Consider the following 21,031-nt stretch of genomic DNA (forward strand, 5'->3'; position numbering starts at 1 on the left):
ATGCAAATTTCGTCTTGATTTTCAACTCAAGACACACACATTGTGACCTACATTTGAACTAATCTTTAGAAGAGTTCTAGAATTTTCTGGGATAGTCACAGGAAAGGCACTAAGGTAAAAATAGGAAAAACTTATAAATCATTAACAGCTACTAGATTCATATTGGACTTTTCTAGAACCTTGCCTGAGAATCTTAGCTCACAGCAATGAGGTATTTATTTTCCCTAAAGTATCTACATGAAAGCTATGGCACTTCAAATCAGACTGATTAATTTTAGGAATTTGAAAATGAGTGGGCTAATGTAAATTGGTTCTAAATCAGCACCCTTTCATACACAAAGGTATGCTTGAATAATATGATATAATATTATATATATATATATATATATATATATATATATATAACTGGTAAAAATTCCAAAGCCAATGAAAATCACCCCTTAGTCCTATCAGATAACACAGACTCTGTGAGAATGATGCAGTTTGTTACATAGAACTGTAAACGTGCCTTTCAAGTTGGAAACAGAGGGGGCAATTTCTGCTTCTCAAAGCTGACATCAAAACTGAAATATGGGATGAACTGACAAAGCTGGGAACTTAGTAAGAGAAACAGACATCATTCTGGGAAAGGAGGGAACTGTGTACAGTGATCACCATGTTGATTTTTAAGGATTAAGTTACTAAATGTACCTTAAGACAAAATAAATCAAGTTAATCTTAGGGTAATCTTAAGGGGAGACTGGTGGAGTGAACTAAATGCAGTGTTACATTTTCAGCTCCATGAAGATACCCCTCACATTCCCATCTATCAGCTGAATAACTTATCCTTGGTTGTTTGTTGTTATTTAGTTCTCTGTCATGTCCAACTCTTATCCCCATGGACTAGCCTGCCAGGCTCCTCTGTCCACAGGATTTCCCAGGCAAGAATGCTGGAGTGGGTTGCCATTTCCTTCTCCATATGTTTTGTTGGGATGGCATAAATTTCCATTCCAAGGAGTTCCTGGTTTATTTCACAGGGAAATACTTCTAAGGCTATTATTTCCTACTCATGTAATTCTCCCCACCCACCATTCATACCCTGCAAATCCTTTTATATACACAAACTCAGACTTGAGGATTTTATTAATTAGCTTGAGCAGTATGGAGACCTAAGCTTATCGGCTGGCTCAGGTAGGCATAACGAAGTACCACAGACTGGGGGGCTTCAACAACAGAAAGACACTTTTCCCACTGTTCTGGAGTTGGAAGTCCAAGACCAAGGTGCTGGCCAGGGCTTCGGGGGAGAGCTGCTTCCTGGCTTGTAGACGGTGCCTTCTCACTGTGTGCATACCCGGCAGAGAGCTCTCTGGTACCGATTACAAGGACACTAAGCTTTTTGGATCAGGTTGTTGCTGTGTTTTTGTTGTTCAGTTGCTAAGTTATGTCTGACTCTTTGCTACCCCGTGAACTGCAGCACGCCAGGCTTCCCTATCCTTCACTATCTCCCGGAGTTTGCTCAAACTCAGTGTCCATTGAGTCGGTGATGCCATCCAACCGTCTAATCCTCTGTCACCCTCTTCTCCTTTATGACTTCATTTTACCTCAGTTACCTCCTAAGGGGCTGTTTCTGAACATGGTCAAATTAGCGGCTAGGGTTTCAACATACAAATTTTGTTGTTGTTCAGTCACTAAGTCATGTCTGACTCTTTGTGACCCCATGGACTGAAGGCTTCCCTGTCCTTCACTATCTCCCAGAGTTTGCTCAGACTCATGTCCATTGAGTTGGTGATACCATCCAACCGTCTCGTCCTCTGTCGCCCCTTTCTTCTCTTGCTTTCAATCTTTTCCAGCAAAAGGGTATTTTCCAGTGAGTTGATTCTTTGTATCAGGTGGCCATTGGAGCTTCAACTTCAGCACAGTCCTTCCAATAAACATTCAGGGTTGACTTCCTTTAGGACTCACTGGTTAAATTTTGGGAGGATGTAATTATGTCCATAGCACTTAGATTCCCTTTCACTGTGTCTGTGGTCTCGGGCAGAGCATGAGAGAAGACACTTAGATCTTTGTCACCTAGTCCCCCAGAGTCTGTAGACTTCCAGCAAACCCATGGAACTGGTCTGGATACAGGCAGCATATTCATATTACCCTGAATAGGCTCATTACTCAGCAAGCAAGCCTGACCTTACCCAAAGCCCTGCCTCTCGGTGACCTTGACAGAGGGACTGAGTTATGGAGGATGCTTCACCTTCCTTGGCACTTCCTCCTCTTCTGAGCCTGCACGGAGAAAGAGGGACTTCCTACAAGGCCCGTCCTCTCAGCTCCGGAGACCTGAAGGGAGCAGCACTGACCAATGAAGATGGTCTCCATGCCTTGAGGTGAAAACCCCTATGTTCTGTGCGAACCAAGCGGAGCTCAGAGTCCTTGTCTCATGGGGAACAGCTTCAGCAGCCTGGCTCACAAACCCAAAGACAAGGAGCAGCCCTGTGACTTGCACCTGATGGAAGCACAGCAAGTCGACAGAGAAGGGCACAGGCTTTCAGTGGCTGCTTGTTGGTGCAACGTCACACATCAAGGAAATTAATACAGAAAGGCAAGGGCCCCCCAGAATCAACTGCAAAACATTCCAGTTTCCTCCCGCAACCAAAAAGGAACATTCATAGAACATCTGTTCTACGAAAGATGCCAACCGTGTCACCTGGTGTCCCAGACTGCATCAGCTGTGACGCGCCTTCCTCCTGAAGTCCTGTCCACCTCAGATCCAGCCTGACCCCCTAGGAAGATAGTACTAGCCTCTCCCCGTGTTACAAATTTCCATCACTTCTGCAAGCTGCAAAGAGAATTTACCTCCTCCAGAAAACGTCCCCTGATCAGACAAACCACAATGATAAATACTAGAACTTGCCGCTGTATGAATTTAATTTGCAATCAGCTCTCATCATTTACATGCTTTGTTTTATACATTTTCTAAAGATGTACTACATTTATATTTTTTCCACCAGGTTGCATGTAAGCTCAGGGTGACTCTGTGTGCAGCCCAGAGTCTTTCCCTCTCGTTTTCATCCTGTAGCTGCACAAACTATAGTAACTAATCAAATGCCGTTTGCAGCCACACGGATGGACCTAGAGATGATCATACTCAGCAACACAAGTCAGAAAGACAAATATTACAACACTTCTATGTGGAATCTAAAAAGATGATGCAAATGAACTTACTAACAAAACATAAACTGACTCACAGACAGAAAACTTACAGTTTGCACAAAGGGAGAGGGGAAGAGAGGGTGAATTAGGAGTTTGGAATTAGCACATTCATACTACTACATATAAAACAGATAAATAACAAGGACCTACTGTATTCACAGGGAACTAGGCTCAATATTTTATTATACCTATATGGAAAAAGAATCTGAAAAAGTATATGTGTGTGTATGTAGGGATGTGAATATATGTATGTGTATAAAACGGAACCACTTTGCTGTACACCTGAAACTAATACAACATTGTGGATCAACTGTACTTAAAAATATATATAAAAATATTAACCATAATTAGACTCTAGCCATAATTAGACTTTGGCAGGTCTAGAAAATATTTAAAGCCCTCTTTTTTTCTTTTTTTCTAAATAACATGACACTGAATCCAGAGAAATCTTTAGCACAAGACAACCTCAGATACAAAAGAAATACGGGAAGGTCCCCAGGGGTGGACTCACACTAAAGATTCGGCCACAGTTTTTACACAGGAAACAGAAATAGGACCACAGCCAACCCCTGCCTTCTCTCTTTAACTTCTCTGATTATAAATATTTTAACCTTCATGAAATGTTGGCACCAGCCCTAATGCAGTTGTTACTTATTATTCTTAAGTAGCTGTGTTTACACTCTCATGGGTTAATATACAATTACAGCTATACGGGAATAGAAACTCAGACCCCAAGTGTCATGAAAGTAAGTGAACATCATGCAACATTTTTCTTCCATTTTTCAAAAAAGGCTTCATTGCCTCCTATATTAATCTGCATTTGTTCCCAGATTTGATCATTCAAACTTCCTATTGTGATGTGAAGCATTAGGGTTTGAAAAAACACTGGATCTATATGTTCACATGTTCAACAGTCTGCAAATAAGCATCTATTTCCCTACTGTTGCTATCTTCTGTTTCAGAGACAATAGTTTATGTTTATCATGGTTTTATAAAGACAAAATAAGAACTTAAGCCTCAATTATCTGTGCTTTGGCAAAACACTGTGATAACATAAGACTTCTAATTTCTCAGGCTCTAGTATATTCAAACAACACCTATTCATTAAAACAAATAAAAGGAAAAACACACAATGATTGACAGATGGTTTTAACTTGACGCTTGTATATTTGTGAAAGGATTGTCTTCAAGCTGGTGTATTTACTTTGGTCTTTAATGACTGGTGTGCCCAACTGAAAGGACGCCACAATGAGTACTCGCTTAGTAGGAAGAAAGGCTGGCTCTGCTTTTCTCAGATGATCCAGATGTCAAATGATGGAGTACTTGGGTGAGAGTGGCTGTCTGTCTGTCTACCTCACTCTCTCATTTGCCAGCCTATCTGGAACTCAGCCATGGGGGACCACTGGCTGGCAGACCTCTGTCAGCTGATCAACAGCAGAAAGCAAGCCTTTCAGCAGAAGCTCTTAGCCTTCGCTGACCCAGCAAAGCTATGCAGAGAAACCTGATAACAAAGCTCTGAAATCACCAATCAGAAAACTCAAACCAAGCCCAGGCTCCAAAATTTGGCAACTTGACTCCACCAATCTGACTTGTCTCCTGTTGACAATTCTGCTTGTAATCTAAAGGGGGACAGAATATAAATATTACATCAAGAACTCTGAGAAACAAAAGATGTCAATGTTCTTCTCTGTCTTGCATTCTCTCCCTTGTCCTGCATCCTCTCTCAAGTTCACTGTGGAACCTCAGGGGCTCAAAGCAGAGAAGCCACTCTGCCCTCACAGTGGACAGATGGACCCGGAAGATGTTATGCTGGTGAAATAAATCGGTCCCAGAAGGACAACTACTGCATGATTCCTCTTACAAGAGGCGTCTGAAATAGTCACTGCTAGAGCCCCTCCATGGTGGCTTAGAAGGTAAAGACTTTGCCTGCAATGGCAGTTTGATCTCTGGGTCGGGAAGATTCCCTGGAGAAGGGAATGGCTACCCACTCCAGTATTCTTGCTTGAAGAATTCCATGAATAGAGGAGCCTGGCGGGCTACCATCCACCGGGTCGCAATGGAGCGATTGACACTTTCACTTTCTTCTTTTCACAGAAATCAACGAAAGAAAGGTGGTGACGGAGGGGCGAGGGGCTGTTGTCCAGTGGGTACAGACTTCCAGTAACACATGAGTAAGCTCCAGAGATCTGCTGGAGTTCAAGATGAGGTCCTTGACAATCTGTCCACAGAGCTGATCTCACACTAAGCATCCTTACTACATCAAACAAAAGAAACAAGCAAAAAAAAAAAAAAAAACCAATGGGGACACAAGGAAACCCTGGGAGGTGGTGGATATGTTAATTGCCCAGATTGTGGTGATGGTGAAAAGAGTGGATACATATGTCTGGACTCTGCAAACTGCATATGCTAATTACCTGTGGTTTCTGTATACCAATTACACCTTAATAGAGCTGGAAAATACAAGCAGAAACACAGACGCCTTCAGTCTGTGGATGCAAACTGTAACCCTGATCCTTCCTATTCAAACTGGGGGACAGTGAAACTTCAGGGTGGAGCACTCCATATGATGTTCAAAGTCATCGGAGGAATCCTAGCTGTCAGATGAGGACAGGGAAGGCATCGATAATTCAGGAGGTGATAAACGAGGGAACGCATCAGATACATAGACAGGGAAAGGGAAAACATAATTTTCTTTGGGACCAATTAAGGTAAGAGCTACTTTGCATATTCTCAATCAGAAAGATATCAGTGCTGTCAGGAGAAGTGGGATTTTTTTTTTCCAAACGAAAGTTAACATGACACTTGTTTGTATTAATGAAACACGTTCTGGACGACTTCACAGGAAAAGGAAAAAAAAGGCACTTTGAGTACAAATACTATCACAAGGCAAGACCTGGGGACATAAAATATTCACGACGTATTCCACATGTTTAATTGAGCTCTGCTCTTGACTTTGTCCTCCACTGGTTTGTTTTTCTAGTAGGAAAGATGCCAAATATTATGAGCTTCTATTTCAGAACTTTGGACCGTGGTTTGACCTAACATCACCCTGTTTCATTTGGCAAGCAGCACTGTCAAAAATGACATGCACAGGCAAATTAATCATTCATGAAAGGGGGGAGAGGAAGAAACACAGGAAAAAACGTGAGACGTGACGTGTCTCTGGGCTCCTCTGGCATCTCCTGCCGGGCCCTGGTGGTGGAAGCAGCAGAGCAGAGGGATGGAGAAGCTGGGGAATCCTGTTACCATAATTCTTAGACTACTGCCGAAAAGGAAAAGGGCCTCCATCCTTCCCCTGCCCACTTTCTACCTGAGGTCCTACATAGACACACTGACGTGAAGATCACCAATCCAAGGGAACCCTTGTCATGCAAACCACTTTTCAGAAATGTTCAGAATAATATTTTCCTTACAGATGAAAAGTGATATAACACCAATTTTATAACTAAAAAGAATTTTCTTCTAGGAGATGTTTCTAACAACACAGCATATTATTATAGATCAAACCCTATTATCAAATGTCCCCCAGTAGATATTTCTACCATGTTGTCATGCTGCAAGTACCAACTTTTCATTTGAATTACTTATACTAGATTTTCTTAGAGAGGATTTTCCTGCAATCTGAATCTATACTAAAATATTTGCCCATGTTTTATCACATGTACTATAAAAAAACATCTGTCCACCAAATCACTTTGTTAGTTCTGGACACAAGCAACTAAGTTGACAGGTTAATTCACTTTTCTATTTCTCACCAGAAGGAGTTACATGTAAATAGTTGTAACAGATAACTTTTAGCTGGAGGGGAATCAAACATATCAGAAACCTCTAAAAGTCAAAAGTTGATCTCAGAATGATTAGCATAAACTATTTCCTGCAATACTTACTTAAGATGAAAATAGTCCATTTCTAAACATGAGTCATAGCCAAAATTATCTTTGGCTTCCAAAAGTTGAATAAAATTCTTTTTCTAAGATGAAATGTTTAGAAAGGGATTCCTTTCACTATTTCGGATTAATACTCTGAAGCCCTCAAATATGCCAGTCTCTACAACAGTTAACATAAGGAATTTTTTATACATTACAAAATCTACATCCATCTCATTTTCATTCTGGAGAAACACTAGTAAAACTGCAGGTAGAAAAACATTTCTTAAACTTTGAGCTTCTGGAAACTGTTTTCATTCAATGTGTTGCCAAAGAATCATTACATCTAAGCACTCATCTTTAGCAGAGTAACAATAAGGCCAGTTAGGACCACATAAAATTGCTGTAATCATTCAAATAATAGCATTCATGTTAGAACTAACCAAAAAAAGAGAAAACTTGTCTAAAAATGAATTCTCCCTTAATTGCATTTAATCAACAAATGGGCTTACATACTCTTAAGCTGTAATACAAACAACCCAAGGATAGACTTACAACTCGACAAGTTAATGATGCTCTCTGGAATAAAAGGTCCAAGGAGGAAGCTGACTTGTAACCAAACACATAGGATTCCAAGAAATCTCATCATGAAAGAAACCAAAGAAAAGTTTTATTTTTGCAAGTGTACGATTGGATCCCTACCAACATTGAGGCCAACCCAAACACTATCAGTGGTACAATTCTAATCAGTGTGTCTGAGCTCTGCTTTGATATTATTCTTGTGGATGGCTCACATGCTGAAAGACACCCCATGCAAAATCACAGCGTCCTAAGACGTCTCAAAGTCCATCACACCTCATTGATGGGAGAGCGGAGCTGGAGGGAGACTGAGTGGGAAGAAGCAGTTCCTTTCCCAGGGGACAGAGGCACAGACATTGGATAAGTGAGTCTGGTGCTTCAGGGAGCTCAGAAAGTGTAAGACTGAGCCAGTCGTGGGAATGACACTGTCAGCAGGTAAAAATGCAGTGTGGTTCCTCCCTAGATTCTGCATGTGTGTCCTGACACAAAATAGCCTCTCAACTGCTCCTCTTTCTAGGCGAGACTAACGAAGCCCAGCTCTGCTGCCCAAACAGAGGACAGCACGTTTGTCCTGGCCAGGGGTGACCAGAGAGTGACCACTGACCACACCCAAGTCATCACTTTGCTTTCCGAGGGGAAGGGCATAGACATTTTTGTAGGTTTCTGTATTGCTCCCTCTTGAATCCACTATTGTATTATGGAAATCAAGCATCCTTACAAAGACTGAGCTATGACAACCTTATTCATAGTGATACTTAAACAGTGAGGGGGAAAAAAAAAAACCTTCTTAACCTGAATATTCAGCAACGAGGAATAAACTAAACAACACATTTTATGTTACTATTTGCCATAAAAACTATTTATCATCTTTGCACTCCACATATTGTGGACAGCCTAACCCTCTTCCAAGAAAAGCCATTTCAACTGAAAAAGATCTACATTTAGACACTGCTCACTAACAAGGCTTATCTCCAGTCTACAGGATTGGGAATGCTGTTTTCTTTCTTCTTGTTTATCTGCACTTTCTGACTTTTCTCTACAAGAAATATAAATCACTCTTAGAAAAATAAGCCCCCAAAGCTTTCAGAAACATTGGTTGTGCCCACTCTGCACTCTCTTTACTCCCATGGTACGAGGGTAGGCACATACTTGTTTATCTTTGCATCTGTCCTGAAAGACAGAAGTCTAAACACATCAGAGAAAATAAACGATGCCTTCTGAGATGCCTAATTTGCACAACCAGGGGAAATCTCTGCTGTGATGTTTTCCTTCCACTCCATCTCCTGCCCAGAGACACAGCGCCATAAATCACCTCTGCCCGGGTGGCGGCACTGGAGCTGTGAGCACCCCGCATTTGCAGAGGGCTGTGGTGGGGCCATCCACCAGCTCCCTCACAAAGCAGGCCCTGATGACTCTTTCATGACTCTCTTCCTGTCGAGATAAACTTTCAAATTTGTCAGTGTTCAAGAAGTCAAAGAGTCCCCAGACTCTCATCTGTGCCTACAAAATTGATCTCCATTTTGAAGCTCTACAAAATAAAGAGCTTCACAGAAACAGGAAAAATAGGAAAACAAGATAGATGGTCATTTTAGGTAATGGGAACAGGGAAGAGAGAACAGAGGATTCCTTCTTTCAACCCATTTTCTACCTACCTGCTATCCCTCCGTGTGTGCTTGCTAAGTCACTTCAGTCATGTCCCACTCTGTGTGACCCCATGGACTGTAGCCTGCCAGACTCCTCTGTCCATGAGGTTCTCCAGACAAGAATACTGGAGTGGGTGGCCATGCCCTCCTCCAGGGAATCTTCCAGACCCAGGGATCAATCCACATCTCTTAGTCTCCTGCATTGGCAGGTGGGTTCTTTACCACTAGTGCTACCTGGGAAGCACTCTGGGGAATAACAAATCCCACAAAATTTTATGCTGAATAGGTTTAAACAAATTATATGGGTTGAAAAATGTGTTAAAAATCAAATCTTACATTTGGTCCCAATAATAAACACAAGACGGTGGATTTTCTGGCACAGACAACTTCATGACTCAGAAGCAGAGGTCCTCATCTCACTCAGATTGTAGATAGTGTCTCCTTCACTCGCTGAACCCATAGGCAAGATGATGTAATTTGTCTGAGGCTTTCATTTCCTCACTTATAAAAAATCAAGACAACACTTTTCAAGAATAACTTCTGAGCCTGCAATTTCTGACCTCAATGTCATAATCTGTCTATGCGGTTTAGTCTCTCTGAAAGTTCCTTGGGTATAAAATCATGCCTGTTCTGCTACGAAAAGGCCCTGGCAATGCAGAAGAGGAGTACCATCCACTGAGACAGTAAGCCCGGAAAACCAGCGGGAAGACTGGCAAGGATGAGGAGATGCACAGACCAGAGGACAGTAACCAACTCAGTCACATTCCAACTCAAGGTGCCCAAGAATGTCAGTGTGCGGAACCCCAGACACAGATGGCGGAGCTCTCAAGCTGGAACTCAAGGGAGAGGTCACATGGGACAGGAAGACTGGGGAGGTCATCTAGTTTCAACCCTGGCTATTCATCAGAACCACCCAGAGGCTCATAAAATTCCTAGAATTCCACGTTAATTATCCTGGGATAGGGCCTAGGGCTCAGGCTTTTTTTTGCTTATTTTCTTTCAACAAAGATTTCATTCAAATGAATCAATAAAACTTCCATTCAACGGTCCATTTTTTCATTCAACAAACATGTCATTGCAGTGCATGAATTCTTTGGTTCATTTGTTTATATTTTTAAGTTAAGTTAACATTCTCCTTGGAAGAAAAGCTATGACAAACATAGACAGTGTATTAAAAAGCAGAGACATCACTTTGCCAACAAAGGTCCGTATAGTCAAAGCTGTGGTTTTTCCAGTAGTCAAGTATGGGTGTGAGAGATGGACCATAAAGAAGGCCAAAGAAATGATGCTTTCAAAGTGTGGTGCTGGCTCAAAAAAAAAAAAAAAAAAACAACAACAACACAAAAGTGTGGTGCTGGAGAAGACTCTTGAGAGTCTTTTGTATGGCAAGGAGATCAAACCAGTCAATCCTAAAGGAAATCAACCCTGAATATACATGGGAAGGACACATGCTGAAACTGAAGCTCCAATACTTTGGACACCTGATTGCAAAGAGCAGACTCACTGGCAAAGACCCGGATCCTGGGAAATATTGACGGCAAGAGGAGAAGGGGACGACAGAAGATGAAACGGTTGGATGGCATCACCAACTCGATGGACATGAGTTTGAGCAAACTCTGGGAGATAGTGAAGGCCAGGGAAGCCTGGCGTGCTATAGTCCATGGGGTCACAAAGAGTCAGACACAACTGAATGACTAAACAACAACAGCAAAGTTAACATAAAATTAACCACGGCAAGTGTAACAGCTCAGTTCATTCAGCGTGCTGTGCAGCATCACCGCTGTGGGGTCTCAGAACACGTTCATCATCCCCAAAAGGAGACCCATATCCACCCCCCGTACTCACTCCCAAGTCCTCCTCCCCCAGCCCCAGACAACCACTAAGCCACTTCCTCTCTGTGTGGATTTGCTGATTCTGAATATATCCCATGAATGGAATCCTATAATACATGGCCTTTTGTGACTGGCTTATTTTCCTGGGTATGTTTTTGAGGTTCATCCATGCTACAGCATGTATCAGTGCTTCAGTCCTTCTTATGGCTGAAGAAACATCCATTGTATGGACAGACCACATTTTGCTTGTCCATTCATCCATCGAGCGACACTTGGGTTGTGTCCACCTTTTGGCCATGACAACTAGTGCTCCTTTGAACATGCACACACAAGTATTTGCTTGGTTACCTGTTTTTAATTCTCTTGGGTAGCTACCCAAGAGTGGAATGGCTAGGTCATACGGTGGCAATTCTATGCTTTATTTTTTAAAGAAAATGTCTTAGGCTCTCTAGATGATCCAGTGGGAAGTTAGCACTGAGAATCACTAATGGAGAAGACAAATGAGCCGTAAGAGCAGAGGGAACACATGTGTGGAAGAGATGTGGGTTGAAAGCACAACAGGGCCAAAGGTGAAAGCTAAAAATATGGAGTCTCAAAGCTGGTGTGAAAGACTCTATGAGGGAAACACAAAACCAGGGAGAAGAGAAAGGTGTCATGGAAATAGAGGAGAATCCAAGGGGTGGTGGCTCTCAACATCAGATGCTGAGGACAAATCAAGAAAGGAATTGAGAGGTTGTGCGTATGGCAAGATGGAAGCCTTCCTGGAGGAGGCCTGATTTCAAGGAGGAGAGGAGTACAAGAGAAGTAAAGGAAGAGACCAGAAGCAAGGATTACAAAGACACATTCATCATTTGCACTGAAAGCAAAGACCAGTCTTTCCTCTGTTCTCCTATGATGCCCAGGAACAGTGTGAATATCAAGCCTACAATAAACACCTTAGTGGACTATTCATTTTACATCTCAATAAATAAATGCCAACATCCCTGCCAACAACAGTAATCTGTCATCCACACTGATCGCTAAATGTACTGTTGCCCAGATGATGACTTGCCTAGGATTTTAAGCACATGAAAAAATACTGGTAACAGTTCAGTTTAGTTCAGTTGCTCAGTCATGTCCAACTCTTTGAGACCCCATGGACTGCAGCACGCTAGGCTTCCCTGTCCATCACCAACTCCCAGAGCTTGCTCAAACTCATATCCATGGAGTCAGTGATGCCATCCAACCATCTCATCCTCTGTTGTCCCCTTCTCCTCCCACCTTCAATCTTTCCCAGCATCAGGGTCTTTTCCAATGAGTCAGTTCTTCAAGTCAGTTGGCCAAAGTAGTGGAGCTTCAGCTTTAGCATCAGTCCTTTTCAATGAATATTCAGGACTGATTTCCTTTAAGAATGACTGGTTGGATCTCCTTGCTGTCCAAGGGACTCTCAAGAGTCTTCTCCAACACCACAGTTCAAAAGCATCAATTCTTCAGCACTCAGCTTTCTTCACAGTCCAACTCTCACATCCATACATGACCACTGGAAAAACCATAGCCTTGACTAGATGGACCTTTGTTGGCAAAGTAATGCCTCTGCTTTTTAATATGCTGTCTAGGTTGGTCATAGTTTTTCTTCCTAGGAGCAAGCGTCTTTTAATTTCATGGCTGCAGTCACCATCTGCAGTGATTTTGGAGCCTAAGAAAATAAAGTCTGTCAGTGTCCCATTGTTTCCCCCATCGATTTGCCACGAAGTGATGGGAACGGATGCCATGATTTTAGTATAACGATGAGTAATTAGCAAAACAGTGTGATTCCAATCTCAACAAAATCTTAAATTCTTCCATTTTCCCTCTTTCTGCTGCCTAAAATATTGCTTTAAAGTATTTATCCATTTTCACACAGCCTTTGCCAGCCTTTGAATCAATACTTCTGGGAGACAACACAAAACAATTGCAGTGAAAAATTATTTTCTGAAAAAAAATTTTTTTCTTCTATTATTAGAGAAAAGGATAACTTTGATAGCTATTACATTTTAAAAATGAAAAGGTCAACGTTAAATGGAAGGTAAACCTTATATTTGAAGTCACAGATTAAAGTTTAAATTCTCAATGACGAGAAAGCATCTGAAAGATGTGCTTAAAAAAAAAAAAGTATGTGGTTTTCTTCCCCCCTTAATCTTAAATGTGAGACCAGCCAAGAAACGTCTCCTGGAGGTAAAACTGCACCATCTCAGGGTTTTTTGCTTTTTTTTTTTTTCCCTTTCAATTAATGCTTCTATTTTGTAGAAAGTAACGGTATTTAATTTGAAATTTCCTCTTCCCGTGCCAGTTCCAGGGTGAACGCCTTCCTGTGAAGCAGTGAGGGATCCAGTGAGGTAGGACACACAGAGGCTTCAGAGAGTAGCCACGGTCAGAAGGGGAAAAAATATGTTTTCCTTTGGTGTCCAGCACCTGGTAAGCAGAGCGTGAGTTCCCGTAGAGCCTGGAAGGCATTCTTGCTCTCCCCTGAGAAATCCAAACAGGCTCGTTTCACTTTCCTTTTGAAAAACCATTTAGTTAGAGCACATGTGCTGGGACTTACAGTCTACCAGATTTTCTGTGTTGTTTCTGGTGGTTTCTGGTGTGTTTCTGCTCACCACGGCGGCAGGGTGATGGCACCCTGGCCATCGTGGCAGTTGCTGGGGATGGTGACATTCTCACAGTGACCTCCAGCTCCACGTGAGACAGTGAGTGACGCCCTCGGGTGGTGACACCTCACAGACACCACAGTGTGCCTGATCACTTTTACCTTCTCAGAAGACAGTAAAGAAAACAAAAATGCAAAACCCACTGATTGCCTTCCACAAAATCTGTGAACAGACAGTAAAATCTGTATTGTCGTTTTGCTTCCCGCCCCTCCAACCGCCCCCAGCCCCCACCCCGCCCCGCCCCGCCGAAAGTTCACCCTTAGAACTCCCACATGTGGTTCTTTTACGTAAACGAAGGACACGGTCAAGTCAGAGCATGAGCCTGGGGCAGCCTGGCACCTACCTGCAACAGATGACCGCTTTGCACGAGAGGGCCAGGTCCAGGAAGCTCCTCCGAACCTCGAAGGACAGCGCGTACTTGAGGGTGTGGCCGTCGATGATGAGGGCCGCGTCGTTCTCCTTGCCCAGCAGGCTCCCGAGGTCCGCGCAGTGCTGGGTGATGGCTGCCCGGGTGGCCTGAGACAAGGTGGTGGGGGGGAGGGGGAGGCGGGGTGTTACATCTCAGTGTAGCAGAGGCAGAAGCTTTTAAACAGCAGAGAAAAGACCCAGAAATCCAAACTAAGTTCCTTAAAATGAAAACATGCCCCCTATAATGTAAAACATACAAACAGAGCTCAGCTTGGCCTATTGATGCATTGATATTACAACAGACCACAGCCTAGGTCTGTGCCATGGGTGAAAACATCCCCATAGTGATATTTACAATAACCTACTGTGGTTGCCATCTTTAGCTGATCTAGCCTATCCGAATTCTTTTCCATTGGAACTTTAATTGCTAAGGTTCTTGTGACTATCTTTCTCTCCCCTCCTTTACCTACATACATATTATTTTTGGTGTTCCTAGAGCAGGAAATTCCATAAATACAAATTTGGGGGGGTGGCGGTGAGGGTGATAACGTTGCTGGAACTTAAATGTCAAGAACTTCTCAGTTTACACAAGGTAGTCTTCAAAGCATGCAAAAGAAATTAGAGGATATAAAAATAACACAAAAGGTCCCTTTCTTTTCTTTGCTGAGATCTGCAGATTAAACCATTTTTCTCCATGAATCATTGGAGTGAGAAACGAATTGATAATTTTCTTCACGTTACAAAAAATATTCAACCAAATTAAATCGCCAGTACCTTTTAAAACGTTACTACCAGCCTGAGTAAGTGTTTTAGTGTGATATCTATTATCAGATGGAATTAGAGCATAGAAACATTTTTTTAAACTTTTTATTTAGTATTGGAATATAGCCAATTAACGATGTTGTGAATTTCAGATGGACAGCAAAAGGACTCAGCCATGCAGGTACATGTATCTATTCTCCCCCGAACTCCTCTCTCATCCGGGCTGCCACATAACTATTGAGCAGAATTCTCTGTGCTATACAGCAGCTCCTTGCTGATAACTCATTTTAAACAGAAAAAGTGTGTATATGTCCAACCCAAACTCCCTAACTATTCCTTCCCCCCATCCTTGCCCTCCAGCAACCATAAGTTCATTATAGAACCATTTTTAAGATTAAAAGAAAAAAGGATGTGCTGATATTCCTAGGGAATTCATGATTACGAATAGGATATCCAGTTCAAATATAAGAAGATATTTTGGGCTCATAATAAAAACCTGCTTTAAATTAATCAGGGAAGCACACCAGTCGGCTAAAATTACTGTTTGGACAACAGTCCTTCGGCTATTAAGTGACATATACATATATTTGTCATCTGATAACATAAAGTAGAGTTAAGAAACATGTAGAATGAACTGAAATTCTTCTTCCCCTCGCTAAACTCAGGATCAGCTACCATCACAAGGTGAGAAGCAGGTTGTACTGTCTGACTGCTCAGCTTTCCTTCTCAACAGGAGGCTGTCAATACCAAAAAGACTTTGCTGTGCAGCAGAAACTAACCACACTGTAAAGCAACTATTCTCCAGTAGAAATTAATTTCAAAAAAGATGCATCTAAGGCACTATTGTCATTCTATGGTCAAGTGGCCTGGGGTCTGGTCCCAACTCTCCCCTTATATCCTCTGTGACCTTGGGCAAGATGCAAAACCTCTTTAAATAGCAGTTTCCTCAAGTGTAAAATGGAGCTAAGAATACTCACTGCATAGTGTCCTTCTTATGAAAAATGAGCTACTCAGTGTAACCTACTTGGCAGGTAACAGGCATCCAGTCAAACCCATGCCTCTTCCTGTTACTATTTATTCAATAAGAACTTCCCACATCAAGGAAAACACACATCTCTGCCACTTCAAGCAGTGAATAAATGTCATCCGTGACAAGACCTGCTTTGTCAATGCAGTAATAGAGGAAGTCATAAAATAATGCTCTAAGAAAAAACGTTAAATGGACTCCTACTAAAAATAAAAATAAAGGACACTTTGTGCTTCTTACTGTTGGTGAGTTGGGTAATTCTGAATCTCAAACAAAACATCTATGTTTACTTTATCTGTACCAACAGCCTGTCCTTCAGAATTTGGGTAGAGAAGACAATTCCAACCACTTAGGGAAACTCCAGCCTGGCAGTCTGGGGATGTCTCCAGGGGAACTCAGACAGGTCCAGGCAATTCCGGAGGGCGTGCCTGCCAGGTTCAGCACACAGTGGCCAGAGCACCCTCCTGGGAAACTTCTCACCACAGAGATGAGACTGGGTTTGCATATGCGGTCCATGGAGGTTCAAGCATGAATGGGGGTGGGCCCAGAAGAAGTCTGAGCAAAGGGCGCATGATGGCAGAAATGCGCTGATAAAATATGCTCCAGGGTTACCAAGGCTGCTCCCCTGGAATCATACCCTGAAGTGAAAGTTAGTCACTCAGTCATGTCCGACTCTGTGTGAACCCATGGACTGCAGCCTGCCAAGCCCCTCTGTCCATGGGATTCTTCAGGCAAGAACAGTGGAGTGGGTTGCCATGGCCTTCTCTGGGGGATCTTCCTGACCCAGAGATTGAAGGCAGGTGTCCTGCATTGCAGGTGGATTCTTTAAAGACAGAGCCAGCAGGGAAGCCCTTCATACCCCAGCCCCTCCCTCAAATGTCAATCAATTGCTTTTATCTAAGTTTTAGGAAGAAGCTGCAGAGAATAAAACTGGTTAAAAGCAACTAGGGCCAAGATGGTATGGGCCAAAAATGTCACCTGCCGTGTCAGTAAATAAAGGGTGTTGCAGTCATCAAACCATCAGCCACTGCCCCTGACTGTGTACCCTTGGGGGTTCAAGATGGAAAAAAGCAGGACAGTAGCATGAGATAAGATGCACAAAGGACAGAATTCAATGAGCCCATAACAATCCCATTGTGCCCTTTAGGAGAAGAGACAGGAGAACTTCTCTTTCCTTTCCCCTCAACCCTTATGAAGACAAACCAGGAAGAAAGCCCGCATCAGACACTGGGTCTACTCCTGGGTCCTGGTCTTCCAGCTTTCACAACCATGAGGCAAGAGTTCCTGTTGTCTAGTCCACCAGACTATGTACTTTTGTGACAGCAGCCTGAGCTAGGACAGAAGGTCACTCGGTGAATTCACGGGCGATGCAGCACTCTTCTTGGAGTAGTGGACACAGAGATGAAAGGACCAGAAGGACACAGTCACTGAACAAGCAACAACCCATCACATTTCCTGTCTGGAATGAGCCTTCTACTCCAGTGTGGCAACGGAGGTGTCAGACATGTGCAACATGGGAGACAAGGCCAAGAATACATGGAATACATGGAATTGGGGTGAGCAGGGCATGGCCACTGGGGCAGGTGGTGCCCATTGGCTATGCTGAACTACACCCTGTAAAAACAGGGCCACCAAGGTCTCCACTTGCAGTAAGAACACTAAATGTTACGAAAACATATTTTTAAAAAAAGAGATTTCACGTTCATATTCCATTGACTGGGCAATTTCTCATATACTGGTAAAGAGTGCGGTACATTAACAAATACAAGTTTCCCCATGAATAAAAAGGGTTCAACTAAGCAATTACATGAGTCAGACCTATTACCATCAACCAACCAAGATGTGGTTACTCGAGTACTTACTATGCTCTGGGGGCGTATATACCCTCAGAAGTCCTACTATACCATCAGGGTAGCAAATACACACACAGAAGAGTAAATAAAAACCTAATATTCTTATGGGCAGAGTATAGGTCTCACCAACATCCTGCCCCAGCCAGCTCTGGCTCATCTTTGAGTCTGGCTGGAACTGTACTCAACTGTAAATTCGATGAAGGCAAAAACTTCCTTTGCCGAACTCAGATCATGCAAGCCCAGAGTAGGTGCCCAGTAAATGTGCTGACTTCGTAAATGAATGAATGTGTCTCAGCTAATCCTTCAGTGTAGTATCTTTAAGAGATTATTTATAGGTCTCGGAGGCATTTGTTTGTCTGGAAGACGTGAGCTATCCAGGCTTCCTGGTACATTTGACATTATATTTCCTTAAAAATGACTGTTTCTTCATGAGTTTGCTTTCTATGACTATGGGTCTATTTCTGTTTTATAAATTGGTTCATTTATAATTTGTATCATTTTTTTTAGATTCCACGTATTTATTGTTGTTCAGTAGCTCAGTGGTGTCCAACTCTTTGCGACTCCATGGACGTATATAAATGGTATCAATGGTGTTTGTCTTTGACTTACTTCACTTAGTATAATAATTTCTAGATCCAACCATATTGCTACAAATGACATTCTTTCATTTTTTTTTAAGAATGCCACTAGATTTAACACTTCTCAGTAAAATCTATAAAATGTATGGAAACTAAGATCAAATGTAAAAGAGATAAGGGTATAACTCACCTTCTCTAATTTAATAAGAATATTTGCAAACCAATTAAAACATAATTTATATTTCCAGGTTTAAAAAAAAATGACTGGTTCTTGATTCACCTTCTTCCTCCTATCCTAGCCTTTTTGTCTTCAACGTTTTCTACACTTAACCTCCCTCGTCACCTGTTCTCCCCTCATTTCATCGGCTCAGAATCACACCTGTGCCCTTGAGATTAAAAACCTTTCCTACCTCTAAGCCCCCTCCAGACCCATCCTTCCAACTCCACCCTTGACTTGTCTCCAGTCTCTACTTTCATTTTAATTCCTAGGCTTTCAATGCCCACTCAGCAATAATCTTTGATCAAACCCAGACTAGCTCGGCTCACCACACATGTGTGGCAGAATATAGGTCCCTTCTGTGTAATTCTGGAGCAAGCCAATTGAAGGTATTACTATCACAAACAGTTCCTTATTCTCAAATGGACTATGATTCAAAAGTCTATTTGTAAGTTAGTTATGGGGCACTTAGAATCCATTTTCCCAAAGGAACGATGTTACAAATTGTGGTTGGATCCCAGGGCCTGTTAATACCTATTTAGCCTAGTTGCTAAAATTTATACTACACTCTCTTATTTTAATAAAAAACCAATTACAGAAAGTTACAATAGACTTGGCTGTTACAAGGGGCATAGGGAATTGGGGCTGGAGTTTCATTGCCTGAAAGATGCGAAACATTCTGAAATTCTTCGTTAGAATTTGCCTTTTAGGCATCGCTATGAAAAATTTCATTTCCAGCTTTTCATACACATTCTCCATTTCCCTTCACAATTAAAAGTACACAAGACTTAAAGCTTAAAGTGGGTAACTTTGAGTAAAGATTGATTCCTGAGTCACACCAGACACTTTTACCTAGACATGCTGTACAATGAACCCTGAACTTCTTATCAGTAAAGTCAGTGCTTGCCTCTGCCTTTCCGGGTTTTTAAATATAATTAGATAAACAACATAGACAGCGCTACCCTGTGATCTCAGGAAATGGTTCTCCTCTGCAGATTCACAGATCAGATGTTCATCAGATGGCCCCTGAGCACAGCTGAAGTGCACCCTGCTCAGCCTACAGGCAGATGAGATCTGGAAGGTGGTGCTACTGTTCTGACTTTAGATTTAATAAACTAGGAGAGACAACCATTTCTAGACCCTGGATGCATGACTACCAGTCTGCAGATAGCAGGAATCTTTTCTCAAAATTAAACAGAGCACCAGCACTGAACTCTGGCCAGGCGGGTCACTCTCCCCTTCCCTGACCTTGGCAGTGTCCTAAGGAATGTCTGAGATTCCCCTGCTAGCAGCAGCTGCCTCAGCTCTCACTTTGATCTTCTGTAAATTCCAACGCGCTCAGAGCTGACGATGCTGAAAAGCCCGGATGGCTTGAGTTTCAGGGGCAGCAACTCAGTCAAATCACACTCAAGAACTTGCACAGCCTTCATGTTCGAGGGCAAACCACCTTCTCCTGAGGGAACATTGGGCTCGAGAGCCTCTTAGGCTTGAGGTCATCCTATGGCCCAAGGGTTCAAGAGAAGAGGAATCTGTTAGATGTGTAACGTTTCAAAGACTTCCTATAACACAACTAATTTCAGGGAAAATGGCATGATATATCACAGGCATGAAGCAAACATCCTCAAGAGATCACGTGGTCTCTTGCTATTAACACAAACACAGGTGCCTGTCAGGTATCCTCACATCACCTTCTACCCCATCCCCCACTCCCATCAGGCCCTTCCCTGCACCGGCCATCTCCACCTCCTGTAGAATGCTTGCATTTCTGATTTTAAAAAAATTAATCTGAGTCAACCAACCCAATTTACTAAATTTGCACAAGCACAAAAGCCTATCCAGAGGTTTGTTTGGTTTGGTTTGGTTAATCAGCTTCGTTGGGTTATAATTAACAAAAAATTGAGCCACTTTAAGTGTACAATTCAATGAGTTTTGCCAAAAGAATACAAACGGATTTCAAGACATAAAACTAAATGAAGTGGAATCATTCAAGTAGTGCACAGGGATATTTTTGTGTAGGGTAATAACAACAGGGCTTCCCTGCTGACTCAGTGGTAAAGAATTCACCTGCCAACACAGGAGACGTGGGTTTGATCCCTGGGTTGGGAAGATCCCCTGGAGATGGAAATGGCAATCCACTCCAGTCTTCTTGCCTGGGAAATCCCATGGACAGAGGAGCCTGGTGGGCTACAGTCCACGGGGTCTCAAACAGTTGAACACAACTGAGTGGCTAAACAAGGATAACAATGGAGGACATAGGCCAGCCCCAAGAATCTCTCTACAAGCTGGTCATGTAACCTCTTCTACCATTAAAATACAGATCTCCATCACTCCAAAATGTCCCCACCCAACATTCCACAGGCAATTTCATCCCTTCCTCTGCCAGCCTTTGGCCACTTCTGTTACTACAGTTTTCCTTTTCT

At 42.5% G+C, this 21,031-nt stretch overlaps 1 protein-coding gene across 3 annotated transcripts in view; it reads right to left on the reverse strand.

Annotated features, from left to right (window-relative positions):
* Positions 1 to 21,031, reverse strand: part of LOC101115632 (phospholipid-transporting ATPase IB) — a 469,524-nt gene that overhangs the window by 246,994 nt on the left and 201,499 nt on the right. For all 3 annotated transcript variants that reach the window (XM_042254882.2, XM_060394098.1, XM_060394100.1), the window contains exon 25: positions 14,110 to 14,282. In XM_042254882.2, the coding sequence (XP_042110816.1) occupies positions 14,110 to 14,282 (173 nt within the window). The remainder of the gene's footprint in view (positions 1 to 14,109; positions 14,283 to 21,031) is intronic.

The sequence above is a fragment of the Ovis aries genome, chromosome 10, assembly GCF_016772045.2.
Source record: "Ovis aries strain OAR_USU_Benz2616 breed Rambouillet chromosome 10, ARS-UI_Ramb_v3.0, whole genome shotgun sequence".
In the NCBI taxonomy this organism is placed as follows: Eukaryota; Metazoa; Chordata; class Mammalia; order Artiodactyla; family Bovidae; genus Ovis; species Ovis aries.